Raw genomic sequence first — 19,027 nt, forward strand, 5'->3', positions numbered from 1 at the left:
TGTAGGTTTTATGGTCTTGTCTAGTTTCTTTCTTTTAGATGTTTTCATTTGATAATTCACTAAAGTTACATTTATATTTTTCAGTGTTTCCTTTGTTATCCTGCACATGTCACTTAACAACTCGTCACTTTTTAAAACGCATCATTCATCACTTACAGCCTTTTCTAAATTCTCCTGTGTTGCTCCAATCCGATATCATTTTGTTTCACTTTCACACTCCTTTCTCGTCTCCGTCTTGTTGTCATTTCAGTTTTTCCGTCTCCTCCTCCGTGTCCTTGTCGTCGATGCGTCACACTCTGTCACTCGTCCTTTTTCCACCACCTCAGCAGAACTGAGCCTCATTACTCTCCACGCTGCACCAGCAGAGGAGGATATATGACTGGAGTGTGAAAGAGAAGTGTTTTGGGGGTTTTTACTGTAGGGAAAAATGTATTTAGAGCCAGTTACATATTACAAAAATTACATACCATTAAACGTATATTGGCTATTTTATTATGTATTTATTATGTATTCAATGCTTTAGGTTTAGGGTTTAAAAATCACTCTTACCTTTATTTTTTTTATGACTTGCTTAGGGATAGGCAAAAAATAGCTTGGGTAGGTTTAAGCATTGAAAAAGAACTTGTTTAGGTTTCTTCTTCTTCTTTCAGCTTCTCCCCGTATGACTCACCAAAGTGGATCATCTGCCTCCATCTCACTCAATCCCTGAGTGACACGAAGGACCCACATGATGTGAAAAAGTGAGTTTTCACAGGACTTTATGCAGTGCTGTAAAAAAGTACAGCCTCACTAAATACCAGCCAAATGCTGCAAATCCAGTGCACTTGATTAACAGATCATCAGGAAGTGTGAGCAGTTTGCTGGTCTGGAGGATTCAGGTGTGTTTACGCGGGGCTACAAGCTTCCCAGGAGCGGACGCCCCAGCAAATTCACCCTAAGGTTAGACCGTGCAATGCTCAGAGAATCTGCAAAAACCCAAGAGCTCCATCCCAGACTCTACAGGCCTCAGTCAGCATGTTAAATGTTAAAGTTCATGGCAGTTCAATTAGAAAAAGACTGAACATGTGTAGCTTGTTTTATAAAGGCTGACAGGCGAAAGCCTCTTCACCCTTAAAAAGAACAACAGCAACATGGGTCAGGTTTGCAAAGCTGCATCTGAACAAATCACAAGCTTTCTGAAGCAATGAGACCAAAGTGGAGATGTTTGGCCATGATGCACAGCACCACGTTTGGAGAAAACCAAACACCTCATACCAGCTGTCAGCACGGCGGTGGAGGCGTGAGGATTTAGACGTGTATTGAAGCTACACAACCTGGAAAGCTTGTGGTTGTTGAGTTGACCCTGAACTCCTCTGTATATCAAAGTATTCCCGAATCAAACGTGAGGCCATCTGTCCGACAGCTGAAGCTTAGCCAGCACTGGGCCACGTAACATGACAGCAATCCAAGACAGCAGCAAGGTCGTCCAGTCAAAGTCCAGATCTCAGCCTGATTGAAATGCTGAGGTGGGAGCTGAAATCAGCTGTGCATAAACAAATGCCTGCAAATGTCAATGAACTGAAGCAACGCTGCCAAGAAGAGCGGGCCACAATCACACGAGAGACTGATAAAGTCGCACAGAAAAAGATGAATCATGGGGTGTTCTTCACTTTAAATATGAATGCAGAGTCCTGTGAACTGTATACATCTTATTAAAATATATTACTTACAAAATCATGCTAACATGAAAAACACGTGACACTTCATGATCCCAAACAAATAAAAATTCTCTTTTATGATCGTTTTAAGACCAACAACAGATCGGCCTGCACGTGTCAGCTCACGGAGCGTGTCTGTTCAGATGCTGTTTGTTGGTTTTCTGCATGTTTGCCAGTCTTTACATCTGAGCACAGCCAGCAGGCCCGAGTTCACTCAGCTGAAACATTAATGAAAGTTTACAATTATGCAACAGCCAGGACTGAATCCAAAGTGGGGCCACTGGGAGCTTCAAACTGATTCTCACGCAGCTACACGGGCTGTTTCGCACTGAAAACTCTCCTCTATTAACATGAAGATGAAAGGGGGGCTTGGGAAGCTGGCAAACACTAATTACCACTTTTAATTAAAGGAGAAAGAAAAATAGGTGGGATCTAATTTCACAATCGGGAACAGCAGGGGAGGAAAGCTGCAGGCGGCCGTCACAGCGAGACAGATTTAAGCTCATTTCTGCTCCAGGCTCCGCCAAAGAACCGCATTTTACATAATTGAGTCACGGAGCGGCTTTAGAGGTATTGGAGGTATTAGGAAATAATGTTATAAATAAAAAATCCTTATTATTTAACAGTGAGACTCAAGCCTCACACTGTGTGCTGCTGCATGGTGGCGTTGTGTTTTTGGAGGTTTTCCAAATAGTTTTTCTTGTAAACAGGAATTATGATGTTACATGATATGGATTCAGCAAGGTGGTGCAAACTGGCACTCATGAAAGTGTGCAGAGCGATCAGCAGCTCCTGCCTGCAGTGCACCAGTTATAACTGCCACTAAATTGTTTCAATAATAAAGAAAAGTTGATGAAATTAAAATAGATTTAATTAAAGTTTAGTCAGAGATGAAAAATGTCGACTCTCGGGACGGACAGACAGAAACTATAGAAAATGAAAATAAAAGGAAGGATTTGCTGATCTCCAAAACCCAAGAGCATCTTAGAGAGGCAGTTTTTCAGAAGTATAGGCAGGCAGAGGTTATTACTCTGTCCCTACATCACTAAATCTTCTCCTCCTGCCTGGCAGCTCCATATTCAACATCCTTTGCCCAGTATATGCTCTATCCCTCCTCTGCACATGTTCAAACTCTCTCAGCCTCGCCTCTAACTTGGTCTCCAAACTGCTGAGCTGTCCCTCTGATGGACTCATTTCTAATCTTGTCCCACCTCCTCCAGCTTCACTTCCTCTGTTTTTGACAGTGCCACCACCTGAACCACAGCAGGTCTCACTACTATCATGCAAGCCTTCTCTTTCACGCTCCTGTCCTTTATCGCAAAACACCCCTGATACTCATCTCCACCCACTCCACCCCGCCCGCGCTCTCTAGATGGGTACAGCTTCACCAATCTGCATAAAACTGGATTTAAAAATTGTGGACCAGTTTCAGAATGAATCTGTGGACATCATCATCTACAGGACCAAAAGATTTGGAGAATCTGGAGAAATCTCTGTGCACGAGAGACGAGGTCAGCATTAAATGTTAAAATTACCTTTGACAAATAATTCCCACATTTGAGTTTTCTATACAGCACTGGTGATGTGAAATCAAACACTCGTGCTGTTGTTTTTCCTTACAGTAAAGCCAGTTTTGCCAGTTAAAGCACCACCAATCTGCCAGTGAAACATTTAGGACAGACTCACTGGATATCAGAAGTATAGTTTAACCCTGTGTTTCCCAACCTTTTGGAGCCACGGCACATATTTCACATTAGAAAAATCACACGGCACACCAACAAACAAACAAAAATGTCACAAAAATCATATTGATAATTTTTCCCCGTACACCAGGTATAGCAGAAATGGCTCAGTTTGTCCCCTGTATACCTTTTTTGCTTTTTTCTGACCATGTCATGGTCCTGAGTCCATGACTCAGTGATTTTGTGTTTGGTGTATTTGTTGTTGTTGTTATTATTATTATTTGTGGGCTGTTTTGGGATGGTTTGTGTTTTGGGGTTTTGGATACTGGGTTTCTGGGTTTGTGCTCCCTCTGTTGGTCCCTGGTGTTAGTGTTCCCCTGTCTCGTCAGGTTAATCAGGTCCAGCTGTGTCTCCCACCTGTGTGTGATTTCCCAGTGTCCCTCTGTGTATTTTAGTGTGTGTCTGCCTCTGTTCCTCGTCTGTATTCATCCTCTGTGATCTCCGTGTCCATCTCCTGGAAACTCTTTGTGAATCTACTGAGTGCTCTCCCTGTCGTCCTCCCTCCGTGTTCAGGTTTGTCGTTCTATAGTTTAGTTTTCCCAGTTTAGTTTATCCTTAGTTCTGCATTTACAATAAACCACATCTTAGTAAGTGCTGCCTTTGAGTCCTCTTTTCCACTTATCACACGGCTTTTGCCCCAGTCGTGACAGACCACTACTCATGCCAGGGCCTTCATCTGGGTCGGAACTTTCTCCAAGCCCCATGTCGGATTGACTACTTTCTTTTCAAATATTTATCTATTGCTATTATGCAATGCGTCGTCTCACACCATGACTATTAATTAACCATTAATTAATGTAATTTCTTCTTCGTCTTCTTCTGTTTTACTGGCAGTTGGCAACCCCTTTAATTAGAGCAGGTAGTTGTACTGCCCTCTGGTGGAAGAGGATATAATTGCTCAGAGTACCAATCAGGTGGAACCAGATAATCTCCCAAGGCACACCTGACCATTTCTCATGACACACCTATGTACCACGGCACGGTGGTTGGGGAATACTGGTTTAACCTCTCTACATCCACCAGGTCACCAGCATCACATCTCCGACGAGGGCTGAGTTTTGTTTTAGCATGGAATCTCAGTTTTCCTGATAATCAGCAGTTTGTGACTTCACATTATAGCTGAGATCAAAATGCAGTGATGTGGAGTCTCACCTTACAATGCTACAATTGAAACCTTTAAATACTTAAAAATAGAGCTGTTATTATTGTTCTGCCAATTCAATTCAATTCAATTCAATTCAATTTTATTTATATAGCGCCAAATCACAACAAAAGTCGCCTCAAGGCGCTTCATAGATACAGAGAAAAACCCAACAATCATATGACCCCCTATGAGCAAGCACTTTGGCGACAGTGGGAAGGAAAAACTCCCTTTTAACAGGAAGAAACCTCCGGCAGAACCAGGCTCAGGGAGGGGCGGCCATCTGCTGCGACCGGTTGGGGTGAGAGAAGGAAGACAGGATAAAAGACATGCTGTGGAAGAGAGACAGAGGTTAATAACAGATATGATTCAATGCAGAGAGGTCTATTAATACATAGTGAGTGAGAAAGGTGACTGGAAAGGAAAAACTCAATGCATCTTGGGAATCCCCCGGCAGCCTACGTCTATTGCAGCATAACTAAGGGAGGATTCAGGGTCACCTGGTCCAGCCCTAACTATATGCTTTAGCAAAAAGGAAAGTTTTAAGCCTAATCTTAAAAGTAGAGATAGTTTCTGTCTCCCGAATCCAAACTGGAAGCTGGTTCCACAGAAGAGGGGCCTGAAAACTGAAGGCTCTGCCTCCCATTCTACTTTTAAATACTCTAGGAACAACAAGTAGGCCTGCAGAGCGAGAGCGAAGTGCTCTAATAGGGTGATATGGTACTACAAGGTCATTAAGATAAGATGGGGCCTGATTATTTAAGACCTTGTATGTGAGGAGCAGGATTTTGAATTCAATTCTGGATTTAACAGGGAGCCAATGAAGGGAAGCCAAAACAGGAGAAATCTGCTCTCTCTTTCTAGTCCCTGTCAGTACTCTTGCTGCAGCATTTTGGATTAGCTGAAGGCTTTTCAGTGAGTTTTTTGGACATCCTAATAATAATGAATTACAGTAGTCCAGCCTGGAAGTAATAAATGCATGAACTAGTTTTTCAGCGTCACTCTGAGACAGGATATTTCTAATTTTAGAGATGTTGCGCAAATGGAAGAAAGCAGTCTTACATATTTGTTTAATATGTGCGTTGAAGGACATGTCCTGGTCAATAAATACAGCTCTACAAATACAAAATATACGTTTCTGTTCTAGCGCCCCCTACAGTCTCTGGTTGTGCCTCTTAACTCAACATTGTGTAAACACAACAGGTCAGTACATGCAGCAGCTTAAAAAAAACAGACCAGGTTTTCAGTTTTTTTTAGTTTTTATTTTTTTTTAGAGTTGTTTCAAAAAAATCCAAAATGACTGAGAAACAGATAAATTATGGCTCTGATACAGCGGGGAGCGAAGACTTCATTTGACCTTCATTTGGACCATACCAAGTCTGAACCCGCCCCTCTGAACTGCTGCGAGGACAGAGTCACCTCCTACAGTAAAATGATGAATTTTACCAAAGTACGTCATAGTAAAGACCTCACAGATGAGGACCACCAACCAGAAAAACATTAAAAAAGGTAATGAAACATTTTACTGAGATTTAAAGGATCACTTAAAGCACATATTCTGTGTGTTTGTACACCCGCAGACAGTACAGGTAGAGACATTTAACATTTTCTGTTTTACTGGAGTTAAAGTGGACCTATTATGCATATCCTCACTTTACTTACTCTGTACACAGTTTTTAGCTCTAACTAAATCTCTCCTCCGATTCATTTAGGTAGCAGCTTCAAAATAAGCTTTTGTTCCTTTTATTTATTGATTTTCATTCTGTTATTTCCTGTACTGTTTTATTTCAGTTTAAAGCTCAGGACTGTTTTAAACGCTCAGTTTCAGACAGTATTTCTTTTTTTACTCTGGATGACATCATAGAGAGTGGCTGTTCCTAATATGGTTGTCTCAGACACAAAAGACGTTTTTTCCTTCTGTGAGAGGCAGAGGAAAGTTGGCTCAAAGGGAGGGTGACCTTTAAAGGTACTTTTGTAAAAACCCTAAAAAAAATTAACAACTTTCACTACAAGGTGGCAGCATTTTCCAAACTCGTTTTAGTATGGGTGTGAGTCCCCAACAGCCGACTTTTAACTAATCTAATGTTTCTATACCTGTTCTCTTTTAGTTGGTACACATAAATATGACAATAATGTGATTTTAAACAAATGCTGAGCTAAAAGCAGCTTGAATTAGATTCAAATGTTTCATGCTGCACCATCTTGTGGTTCAAAGTGGTATTGCATAATCCTGCAGCACGGCCCTATTTAACCTTAAATTGATATCACTGCAGCACAGTACACACCTGTCCTTGACATCACACCCTAAATGTTATTTACAGTCTATTAACAGTTTGTTCATTTTGACAGGCTTTCAACTTGCCAGTCACAAAGGATTATTCTGAACTGTGAATCATGCAAAGCTGCAGCAGTTGAAGTGAGCATATATATAGGTCCACTTTAAAACACACTTTTGCTTCAGAGTAACCACAGAACAACCCTTTAAGTCCAGCTCAGCTCAGCGGTGGGGTTCAGACCAGGACACAAAGATACACGGTGGTGGTTAACACACTTCACACAGGCTTTGGATGTTTACTTCGGTGCCTTGCTTAATGACACTTCAGCAGCCATTGTCCAAATCTGTGCCCTCAAAAAGATCATTAACATGAGTTTATCATCCACGTTAAAGGGTTGGTCTTCCACTAGGACTGTGATTCTTTGTGAAAGGGTTTCATGTTTTCAAGCTTAAAAAACACTTTTGTTTATCACATGGCCAAAAAGAACAGGAGACGGGATTCTTTGCCGTCACGATTTACAGATCAGTCATGTTTACGTGCTTAATCGTCCCACAAAGGCTCACTTTAAGCCAGGAAAAACCCTGAATGCTATGTTAATACATCTGCCAATGCTGCAACTATAAGAAAATAACCTGCAACTATTTTGGTAATCGATTAACCGTGTGAGAGATTTAACCCATCACAGGTTCAGCGTTACATATTTTGGAGACACGAAATGTCAATATTTTTTGATATGTGCTAGTTAGTAAGGATGTTTTCTTGTCCTCTGATCACTAAAGTTTAGTTAAAAAAAAATTGAAGTCAAAAATCACAATTTATGAGCGTACAGGTTAGGAAACGTATCCTCCGTGACGACTGTATCGTCACCTTTTTTAGAGAAAATCAATTGCTGCTGCTTTTGGACTTTTTTTTGTTACATAGCAAACTTCTACAGATGTCAAACTGGGTAAGCGAGAAAAACATGCTTTCACTTTTTTTCAATATTTGAGAAATTTACGGATTAACTGAAAAACAAAGAGAAGAATCAGCAGATTACAGCAAGCTGCATCCCTCAAATGTTGCCGTGGATCGTTGCCGTCACTCTGATAGAAAAGCAGTCCTGCATCTTTGAAACAGTTTAAGGCCAGAGGTACATCAACAGTACATAAAAACAATAAAATCATAGAGACGGTTTTGAATAAATGTTTTGGAAACGTCTGCTGAGTATTTACATTGCAAGTGTTCATTGTGTGAGCAAACAGTCGTGGCTGCTGATGGATGCTTTGGCTCTTGCAGGATCTGAACCTGAAACAGGAGTTTCTCCTTTTTTTAAAAGATTTTTTTTGCTAAAAAGAAAATTTTTTGTTCCAAAACACTTACTCAAATATTGACATCTGAATCAAAAACAACTAATTTTCTATGGTCGATCAGCTAAAAACAATCAAATAAAAACAGTGAGTTTGTAAACAAAGGCAAAAACAGATTGTTGCTGTCATTTTTTTGTCATCTTGTAAAATATACACCTCGTATCGCACAGTCGTCCAGGCAGGACGAAAACGGCGTCGTACCATCTCGCTTCTAAAAAATAGGATTAAGATATGATCTCCCGTATCGTACACAGGCGTCCTTCGTGACTGCACGTTTCAGCATCGCCACAACTCATTATTTTGTTTCTCTCTATCTTTAACGTACCATATAAAAAAAGTTTGTTCACATGCACATTCTCTCCCTCAGCCTGAGCGTCGAGCCCGCAGACCGAAGCCCCAGAGCCGCAGATGGAGCCACTTCTCATGTTTGGTGATGGATAAACACAGAGTTTGATTTTCCTCTCGTACAGGATGTCAACAGCACAGAGGTCGAAGCAGGATTAGAGCTGACAAGATAACTTCAGGTTTAACTCTGAGTGATCAGTTAGGAAGCTCACAGAAACTTACGCAGAGATCAGAGATCAGCATGTGCAAAACGGTCATCTACCGACCAATCCTCACCCCTGATCTCAGTCAGCGTCTGCAGCTCGTTGTTTCCTGAGCAGTGTCAATAAGAAATGTGGATTCTTATGAGCCGCTGTTGCAGGAGCTTCCTTTTCTCTTTTTTGCTGTCGATTCATGTGACTTCTAAATCCGTCTTATTGCTCTATAAGCCATAAAAGAGTTTTATTTTCTGCAGGTCTGCTAGGGCCATGAGTGACGCAAAACCATCGTTCTTCACAGCTTCACTACCCCTAATGCTACTTGCACACTGGAAGCGATTTGCAGCGACATGACGTAAGCGGTGAATAACATTTCAGGACTTCAACCAATGGGAAGAGGGCGGGACCCAAATATAAACTTGAGACCAAAGAATACCTGCGATCGGCATTTGGCCTGGTAGTAAATATATTAGAGGGTTACTGAGACACCCGGAGACTCGTAGGTTCGCTTCCAGCGAGTATGCAGCTTTAGCGAGACAGCGAGTGTTTGCTGATAAGCCTGCAGCTTCCATACGAATCATGGACCAGTGCAGTCGCATGAAGGCTTTCAGTGCAGCTCGTGTAGCTGTTTGTGATGAATTTTATCTAATGATCACTGCAAGCACTCAATGCTGAATGCTAATTTTTCCCTAGCGACTGTTGGTTACCAGTCAGTCTCTAGGCCTGTGTGACCGAGGCCTCACTTACATGTGGGACCCTCAAGTTTGGGTTCAGACACTGAGAGGTCGACTGACCTTTACAGTCGTGCAATCATATCTATATGAATATTTAAAGCCAGGGTTCACATCTTGAGATGATAAAACCTTCATGTGAGGCTAACAGGACTGCAGATGTTGGTGTACTGGAGGAGATCCAGCACCTGTAATGCCTCACAGCTGTAAGGGGACATAACGTGATAGCAGCAGTGCTAACAGCTGTCCAGATGTGCACTAGATGACATTGAGAAGGAGAAGGTTTTTGATTTCTACATTTTTCTTTCTCCTTGAAGTTTTTGATTGTACTTCATATTCTGCACTCTGCTCCTGATTTTGAACCCTACAGCTGTGAATGATTTCCTCTCAGCGTAAAATGACAGCTTCCAGAGAAAAACGTGTCCAAACCGGGTCCATCGACGGCTCTGGGTCCACCAGTGTTTCCTCCTGATAATTAATAATCTCCTCTAACTCACAGCTCACACTGCAGACACGACAACGTACCACAAATTGTCTGCTCCGTGTCAGAAACTACAGAATTTAACGCTACAATCAACAGAAATAATAACCCAACATCCCCCGTTGTGACACTCACAATCACGCGCTACAAAAAATAACAATAAAATGAAAATCAACAAATGCACTTTTAGAAGATGATGAAACGGGTACGGCCGTATCCGCCGATGCATCACAGGAAGTTAAAACACACAGACACACACACACTCAGTGGGCGCTGGTTGGCTGTTTGTGGTCCGGGGTGTTTACAGTTAGAAACAAACATCATTAAAAAAAAAAAAAAAAGAGTCTTTGGGCTCTCGCTCCCATGCTGTGGTTGTTCATGCCGGCTGAGAGGGTGATGATGCCAGAAATGACATCACTTCATTACAGTTAGGCCCCACCTTCCTGTCTGAGTCCAGTGGAGTGTCGAAGAAGGAGATGTTACCTTTTGCCATCCCTGTGAGCGTGGAGTTGGGGGTGGGGGATAAGGGAGGTCAAGCTTGGGGTCAAAGGTGACGGGGTGAAGGAGGAGGTAAAAACAGAAAAACAAGGAAGGAGAGAAAGAGTGAAGGCGTTCAAACGGTTGGACAAACCCAGCCAGCAGCCATCGCCGCCTTCACAGGAGGGACGACAGACACACAGAGACAGAAGGGAGGAGCCAAAGGAGAGCTAGCGGTTGTTCTTGGCCGCCTCCTTCGCCGCCAGAATGAGAGGAGTCAGACTGGAGAGCGGCTTCGCCATCTTCAGAAACTGATGCTGAGGGAGGAAGTGAGGGGCGGGGAGGAGGAGGGGACAGAGGGAGGGGGAGAGAGAAACAGAGAAAGACTTCAGTTCACTGCACAGAACATTCACCACAGGCCTGCAGCGCTGAGCAGGATCTGGAGGCTTAGCGAGACAAGTTCAGGTGTGACCCTGGGCGTGCAGTAGGACAGGTGGATCACATCACCACGCAGAGTTATGCTGCAGCTGTAACTGCTCTGGAGCAGGTGGTGTTTGAGATCAACGGGTGCAAAATCACTGCCTAAAGACCAATCAGATACCTGGAGGAGCCCTCAGGAGTTTTTGTCTTTCATTTAGCATCAATGAGAGAAAACAGATTCTTTGGAGCAACTTTAACCCTTTATTCCATTTGATTGTTCTGTAAGTATTAACATATGTACTTAACGCTAAAACAGGGATTATATATGTTGAGTAACCTGCTCGAAATCTGTTTTTAGTTATTCTTTACTTCATTCTCTGCTATCAGAAACCTGCAGGACACTTTGAAAGTCATTCTCCTCACAGTGTCGACTGTCACTGACGTCACTGCTGTCAAACTGTTTAACATCACAGATCCAGGCAGAGGAAATTCATTAATACTGACATACATGGTGTATTTTCTTAAACTGTTAAATAGAAATACTACTAAAATTATACAGGCTGTTTGGCTAATGAGCATCTTGAGACATTACGGGAAAGTTTGACACCATCAAAAAATGGCAAACCTACCATATAGACCAGTAGTAGTAGATTACTGGCACATGAAGTCCCGTATAAATACAGACACGGGTGCTTCGGACATAAAGTCACAGCAGCTGTTTCGTTTGCATGCAAACTATTTTCATCTACAGTGAGTCCCTTTAAATCAGTTTAATGCCTTTAATGCAAATACAGCACCGTCCCTGTCATCATCTGTCTTTACTTTACAGTCTAAAGCACCTCGAGGCAGCTGTTGTTGTGACTTGATGGTATATAAATAAAACTGAACTGAATCTTTTTATTATAAACAAACCTGAGTAACTGTGAAAGTCCTCTTATTTAATTGTTTCTCTCTCTCTCACACACACACACACACACACACACACACATACACAGTCAGGTGTTCATATCTTGTGGGGACATAATGCTTTCCCTAACCATACCCCAACTGTAACCCTGTCACTAAAACCACATGTTGAGTCTCAAAAATGTCTTCAAACTTGTGGGGACCAGGATTTTCGTCCCCAAAAGTTTGGTGAATTTCCAATTTCTGGTCCCCACAAACATATGAATGCACGCTCACACACACCTGAAACAGCCTTTTAACTTTTATTTCAGACAACGAGACCTGTAACTGCACACACACACTCAGAGGATCCATTAAATTGAATTACATCTTCCACAGAGCTCCTCCTGGAACACTACAAAGACCTGCGAGATCTGACTCATCGCAGTTACACAACTCACGTTGCTCCTCACTCACACCTCCACCTCGTCTCCACACCCACTCAAACTGTCTGTCTGTGAGGCTCGGGCCTCCTCTGAAGGAGGTGAAGTGCTCAGCGTCAAGTCTAAATGGATGTTTTATGCCAAATCCAATAGAAATAAAATAAGTATAAATTTAAATAGTGGAACCTGTACTTTACTGAGATATTTCTATTTTCTGCTGCAGTGGAAATACTGCAGATTGAACTCTGTTTAAAGTGGCAGCCGTGGCTCATCGACCAATGGGAAGGTCGGTGGTTTGAGTCTGGATCCTCCTGTGTGAGTCCTTGGGCGAGATACTGAACCCCGGAGTGAGAGTGTGCGCATGTTAGTCAAAGTGCTTAGGTAGGTGTGTGAATGATGCTCGCAGTAAAAACTCCTCAGGGCTCATTTAGAGTGTGATATAAGTCCCTGACCATTTATTGACTGTCTGTAGTCTCACTCAGACCAGAGCAGCTCCTCTGGTCTGAGGTCTGATACGATGTTTTAAAGGTGGCCAATCACGGCACATTCGTTGCTACTAATTTCCAATAAAACTGATTTGTTTTTGTGCGTCATTTCTGTTGCATCAAATCTCAGCAGTGCAGTTCGATGTCCTCCGTGTGACTGACTCACTGTTTTATGGATGTCGTTTCATTTCCTGTTTAACGTGTTCTTTCTGTCTTTCAGGTAGTTTTGGTTCTAGTTTCTCGCGTGTCTCATCGTTACAGTTATTGTGTTTTCCAATGTTTCTCATTCCTCAGTCGGTGTGTTTTAATGCTTCGCCCTTCACGGTGTTGCATATTAAATGTTTATGACTGTTTGGTGTTAAAGTTACAGGTTATATGTCCTCTGTCTAATCTCCATGAAACAAACTGTATTCAGTCACTGAGGGCTGGGATGGTTAATCAAAGGATCGATCATGTCTGCGACTGCCCGCCTGGCCCTGAATCCCCCCGTTTTCAGCTTTCTTTGTACTTTTCTGCGACTCCTTCTCTAACCTATCCTGTCAGCTTTGTGCAGCTCTTTCTGTTTTCAGGAAGTTTTAATAATGAAATATTGTGTTACTCTAACCTGGCAGACTCCAGGATCCACAAAAGGCTCCTAATTTCCTGTTAAAACTGACTGTTATTCACTTGAAGAGAGAGACTTCTCTTAAGTGTCTGTTATATTCTCTGAACCTTCTCTTGTCCACACAGCACAGGTCGTTCATGTTGACCTTTCAGTTTCGTCGCTGTTATTCAATAAATCTGTGGATGTTTTATCAGGTAAATGTTTGAAAGAATATCTTGGAGGTTTAGGGGTTAAAGGATGTCGAGATCGAGTGAGCGTCGCTGCTGTCTGTTCACTGAACAGTGACACAAACCAGACATCAGAGTGTTTCCTTCCTCGGCCTGTCAGATTAATGATGCACAGATCCACACTTTAACATCACAAAACCAACTGAATAAATCATTTATTAACTTTTTTTTATTTAATAGCAAATTATGTTAAATCTTACATTTTACATTTACTGTCTTTTTATTCTTTTTTTATTTGTATTTAAGCTCTAACTGTACATTTTCCTTCCAGAGGAACTGAAACCAAAGAGTTTCATTAAAAGCTTTTTTCTGTCAATAAACACAAACGATCGAAACAGCGAGGAACTAAAAAGAAAACGTTCCAACACAAATTCAGAGCGGTAATCAATCTGGATTTATGTTTGACATTTAACATCCTGGATTTTGTTGTTTGTTATCTTAGTGAGGACATCTCATTGACATAATGCTCTCCCAGCTGCTTACTCTAACCATCAAAAATGAATGCCTAATCCTAACCCTGACCCTTACAGAAAAAACTAAGAAAGTACAGAAAAAACCTAAGTAAGAAGAAACAGAGAAATAGAAGACAAGAAAGTCACAAAGAAAAACTAAGTTCAAGGAAACATATAAATAGAGGACAAGACAGTCCCTACCTCATTGAGCCCAGCCTGATGAAGGCGCAGTATCGCCGAAACGTCGCGACGGGCTCAATAACACAAGCAGATGGCCACTATAACCCAAGATGGGCAATTTTTTGATCAGGGGGCATCAATGCCCACTCCAGTCGAGTGAGAGTGCACTAACAGGGGACCAGCAAATGCTGGGACCCTGTTTCCTTTTCCAAACCCTAACCCTCAGCCTAATCCTAACCCTGACCCTCAGCCTAACTGTAACCCTGACACTAAAACCACATTTTGAGTCTTAAAAATGCCTTCAAACTTGCGGGGACCGGTGAGTGTGTCCTCACAAGTGACTTGGTTCTCACAAGTATGGTAGCATGCCAATTTTCTGGCCTCAGAAAGACGTATAAACATGTACACACACACACACACACACACACACACACACGCACCTGCAGCAGCTCTTTAGCCGAGCCTCTCTTCTCCACGTCCATTTCCAGACATCGGTTCAGGAAGTCTCTGAATATCGTCGACAGCTTCTCCGGGTTCTGCAGCTCCGGCGTCCCGTTGGTTGCTATGAGATACAGCGCCTAACACGTGAAACACACACAAGCAACATGTCTGTCTTCATCCCCACGAGGCAAACTCAGAATGAGTCACAGAATGAAGGATTGGTGCCATCCAGTGGTGTCTTAAGAAATACAGAAGCAATACAGGACTGTGCAAAAGTTTCAGGCAGGTGTGGAAAAATGCTGTAAACAAAGAATGCTCTCAGAAATATATTCTGCAGCAGGACAACAACCCCAAACACACAGCCAAAGTCATTAAGAACTATCTTCAGGGTAAAGAAGAACAAGAAGTAGTGGAAGTGATGGTACGGCCCCCACAGAGCCCACAGAACATCATCGAGTGTGTCTGTGATTACATGAAGAGACAGAAGGATGTGAGGAAGCCTGCGTCCACAGATGATCTGTGGTTAGTGGTCCAAGATGTTTGGAACAACCTACCAGCCGAGTTCCTTCAAAAACTGATGCTGTTTTGAAGGCAAAGGGTGGTCACACCAAACACTGATTTATTATTTACTCCTCTTTTGTTCATTCACTGCATTTTGTTGAATGATGAAAATAAATGATTTTTTTTTAAAGCATTCTTTGTTTACAGAAGTTTTCCTCACCTGCTTAACCATTTTGCACAGTACTGTATGATCACGTGCACTGTGCTGACCTGAATACACAGAAAGATAAATCTGCCTCATTTTCCAACACCTGTATGTGTAAGGAGGCTTTTTAAAGATAAATCATAGACTTTGATACAATCTGTCTGAAAAACAGAGAGTCGTGATCCCAAAAGTCTTTTCTCTCATAAATCTGAGGATGGGTGTCTTCTTCTCTCTTCTCCAGGATCTGATAAGATACTGGAGAGAGCCTGGGGTGGTTACAGCTGGGCAAACTGGGCATCTCAAGTTTTGTCTACCCCCCAAAAAAACTATTAAATTAAAATCATCTCAGTGTGCTCAAGAAAATATCACAAACTAACCTGGATCCATATCTGCGTCTGGACTTAACTCATGCATGGAGTGGAGGAATTTCCCTCCAGTTGTGAAGTAGGGAAAGCGGCTGCTCTGACTAACCACTGCGCCGTAACACACAGCTGCAGCTGTTGTGCTAATTTTGAGTTGCTGAAGTGATCTTGGCCTTTGTTCCCCTTTTCAAACCTTTTTCAAAGAGCCTCCCCCTCAGAACTCACCCTGAGCGGATTCTCGTTCAGGTACGGCGGCTCTCCCTCCACCATCTCTATCGCCATGATGCCCAGAGACCAGATGTCCACTTTGGGACCGTAAGCTTTGCGGGTCACGACCTCCGGAGCCATCCAGTACGGCGTGCCGACCATGGTGCTGCGTTTACTCTGCTCAGGAGTGATCTGAGCGCAGAATCCGAAGTCAGCTGAGAGCAGGAGAGCAGACAGAGTTAGTCGATGGAAAAACTGAAAAAACATTAATGTAAAGCAGTGTTTGGTAGATGATGATGATGATGGGAAAAGAAAACGCCTCTCGAGGAAATGTAGGTTTTAAGGTTGGGCTAAAAGCAGCACACATCCAGTAACATCTCACCACACCTGCCCCCTGGTGGTGAAACATTCATTTAAAATTGGCAGTGGGTAATTTAAAAACAGTATCCTTAACAACTGCAAAGTAAGGTGATAAAAGCAGCGAGTTAAGAGTTGAATGTAAGTTTTTGTGGACTGACTGAGCTTGACGGAGCCGTCCATGCCCAGCAGGATGTTGTCGCTCTTGATGTCTCGATGGATGACCTGGTTTGAGTGCAGGAACTCCAACGCCTGGAGACACTGAAAAAACAGAAAACTATAACTTTAGCATGCAAAATATATATATTAAAAGAAACATGTCAGAATAAAATGGAGAAACTGACACTGTAACTGAAAAAAATCTGAGATTCACAGGAAAGAGCAAATATCCAGCTTCATATTTTTATTGCATGACCTCGAACCTTGTCGTCAACCTCAAACTGAAGCAAACTGTTTTAGCTCCTCCCCCTCTTCTGACTGGCTGCTCATCACAAACTGAAAAACCAGGGGGCGGGGCTTCACAGGCAGTGAAGTCTGAGAATATCATATTGAGATTATCCACTTTCATGACATCATACAGAGCCAACAATAGAAAAACTGTCTAAAATTGAGTGTTAATCTGGAGCCTGAACATTCGACTCGCTGCAATTTCTTACACATAGACTTTGTTTTTGAACTACGCCGTGTTTAACACCATCACAGGAACAGGAAATGTGGATCTCAGGGCAGTTTGTGAAACAGTCACATGATCATTTGTCTGCCCCCTCTCACAACGATTCATGCACATGTAAACAAAGTTGTTATTTTTTACTTTTAAAGGTTGAAAAGGTCCACATTTGAGGTTAGGAGGGAGGTTGGAGGGTTTGAAATTATTTTGTTGTCCAACTCAGATTTTTTACACTTGATTTGTATTATTTTCATTGGGATGCTCATTTTCATAAGTAATAACTTGGTTAGGTTTCAAAGTTAAACGCAGCTGGGTTGGGTATAGAAAAAGATGGGTTAAACTGGAAAAGTTAATAATTTGATCATTTTGTTGAAATATAATTCCAGTGCAAATTCATTAGTGATGAACACAAACAAATTACAATTTGATGAGTAGATAATATTTATCTTTGATATAAAATGAGGAAAAGCAGAACAGAGTCACTTCAGGAATTCTGCTCCACGTTAAATTTGAGCTCACGTTAAATATTGTATATATATGTAATATTTTTTTCCCCCCAGAAGTAGAGATGTGTTGCTTTTCTGTCACTAGGAGCTCGCGAGAGACAGAACGGTGATCTCAGAGTGAGAGCTGTTTTTACCTCTCTGCACACAGCAGCAATCTGGGCTTCATCCATGCACGTTTCTGTTACGACATCAGTCAGCGAGCCTCCGGCCAGGTACTCCATCACCACCCAGAGCTCATCACCCACCAGGTAACTATTGAAATTAAGACATTTTATTGGAAACTGAGCTTCAGAACTTGTGACGTCTTTTTCTGCAACCATGAAAAAAGTTAAACACAAGAAACATTTTTAGTTTTTTTGCTATTCTGCTAAGAAAAAGATGCAAATGTCAGAAAATCTGTGAACTGTTTTGGCTTGAGTAATTTGGAACTTTGGCCTTAAAGCTTTTCACTCTTGAAGTTTTGTTGGCACAGATGCAAATTAATCATTTTAATAACCGCTTTTCTTGATTGTTTTCTTTTCAATCGATTAATCTATAAAACGTTGAGGTCGAGTCCTCAGCTTTCATTTTTAATAGCACAAAGCCAAAGACATTTAGATCTGGGAAGGCGGTAACCACAAACACAGCAGAGTTTCTTTGATACATTAAACTTAAAGTTTTAGGAATAATTATTAATACTTAATTCATTTGGTAACACGATAACTTTAAAACAAGTTTTAGCATCACATTTACCAAATTACGGCAAACAATGTATCGATGAGAGTGAAAAGTTCTCTGCATGGTTCAGTAACAATGCTCTAACTGTTGTATCAATGACAGCAGGCCAAAAACAAGCAGGACTGATAAGCAGCACCAAACAGTGTCAGCAGGTTTAAACTGTGTTTGTTTTTGAGGAAACACGTCACACATCTGATCACTGAGACGCAGCTAAAGGTAAATCAGTTGATTTATGTTGCTCTGTGTGTGCACTGCTGAGGAACGACCCACAAATACTTTTGTGCTTTCTGCAGTTTCCATTATGGTCTGTGTGGAAGCGTGACTAAAATCCTCAAACAGCGCAAACCGCTCGGCTCCCTGTAAAATGTAACTGTCCTGCCTTTAATACCCAACCTGGGACTCTCCTCCTCCCTCGTCACTGAAAACAACAGTGCTCTACGATAGCTGTCTAAAAAAGTTAAGAGAAATGAATCCACACAATGCAGCAATCAGTGGGTTTATGGATGTTTTTTTAAGTCAGCACAGATCCTCCCACACACACAGTAAATCAGTGGCACAGAGAATGTTGTTTCCATGGGGATGGCAGCATTATCACCAGTCTCGCACATTTTTTTACTGTCTCTTGAGGCAGACAGGTAACTACGGTAACCAGACACCACGCTCACAGACACATGTCCAGTGGGTTACCATGGCAACAGCAGCCCTGAACCGGGTAACCTCTCAAGTCGTTTCAGTCTGAACATTTGTCAGCTGAGCTTGAGTTTCCGTGGTGACGCCTGCTGTGTATCATTTGTCCAGAAACATCTGGAGCCTCTGATTTGTTCTCCGCGTTTAAAGGGAACGTTTAGGAAACTCGCATGTTAATATCTGTTTGCACACAGTATGTAGGTAAGGAATCAACATGTGAGGAACAATCAGGTTTTTGGGTGGCACTC

At 42.1% G+C, this 19,027-nt stretch overlaps 1 protein-coding gene across 4 annotated transcripts in view; it reads right to left on the reverse strand.

Annotated features, from left to right (window-relative positions):
* Nucleotides 1-5,820: 5,820 nt before the first annotated feature.
* Nucleotides 5,821-19,027, reverse strand: part of pak1 (p21 protein (Cdc42/Rac)-activated kinase 1) — a 76,992-nt gene continuing 63,785 nt past the window's right edge. For all 4 annotated transcript variants that reach the window (XM_084949714.1, XM_084949715.1, XM_084949716.1 and 1 more), the window contains 5 exons: nucleotides 17,510-17,627; nucleotides 16,364-16,463; nucleotides 15,864-16,060; nucleotides 14,570-14,707; nucleotides 5,821-10,750 (listed from right to left, as the gene is read on the reverse strand). In XM_084949714.1, coding sequence (XP_084805840.1) covers nucleotides 10,664-10,750; nucleotides 14,570-14,707; nucleotides 15,864-16,060; nucleotides 16,364-16,463; nucleotides 17,510-17,627 — 640 coding nt within the window. In that variant the 3' untranslated portion in view covers nucleotides 5,821-10,663. The remainder of the gene's footprint in view (nucleotides 10,751-14,569; nucleotides 14,708-15,863; nucleotides 16,061-16,363; nucleotides 16,464-17,509; nucleotides 17,628-19,027) is intronic.

This window comes from Perissodus microlepis, chromosome 14, assembly GCF_051167445.1.
Source record: "Perissodus microlepis isolate ML-2025 ecotype Zambia chromosome 14, ASM5116744v1, whole genome shotgun sequence".
NCBI classification, from domain to species: Eukaryota; Metazoa; Chordata; class Actinopteri; order Cichliformes; family Cichlidae; genus Perissodus; species Perissodus microlepis.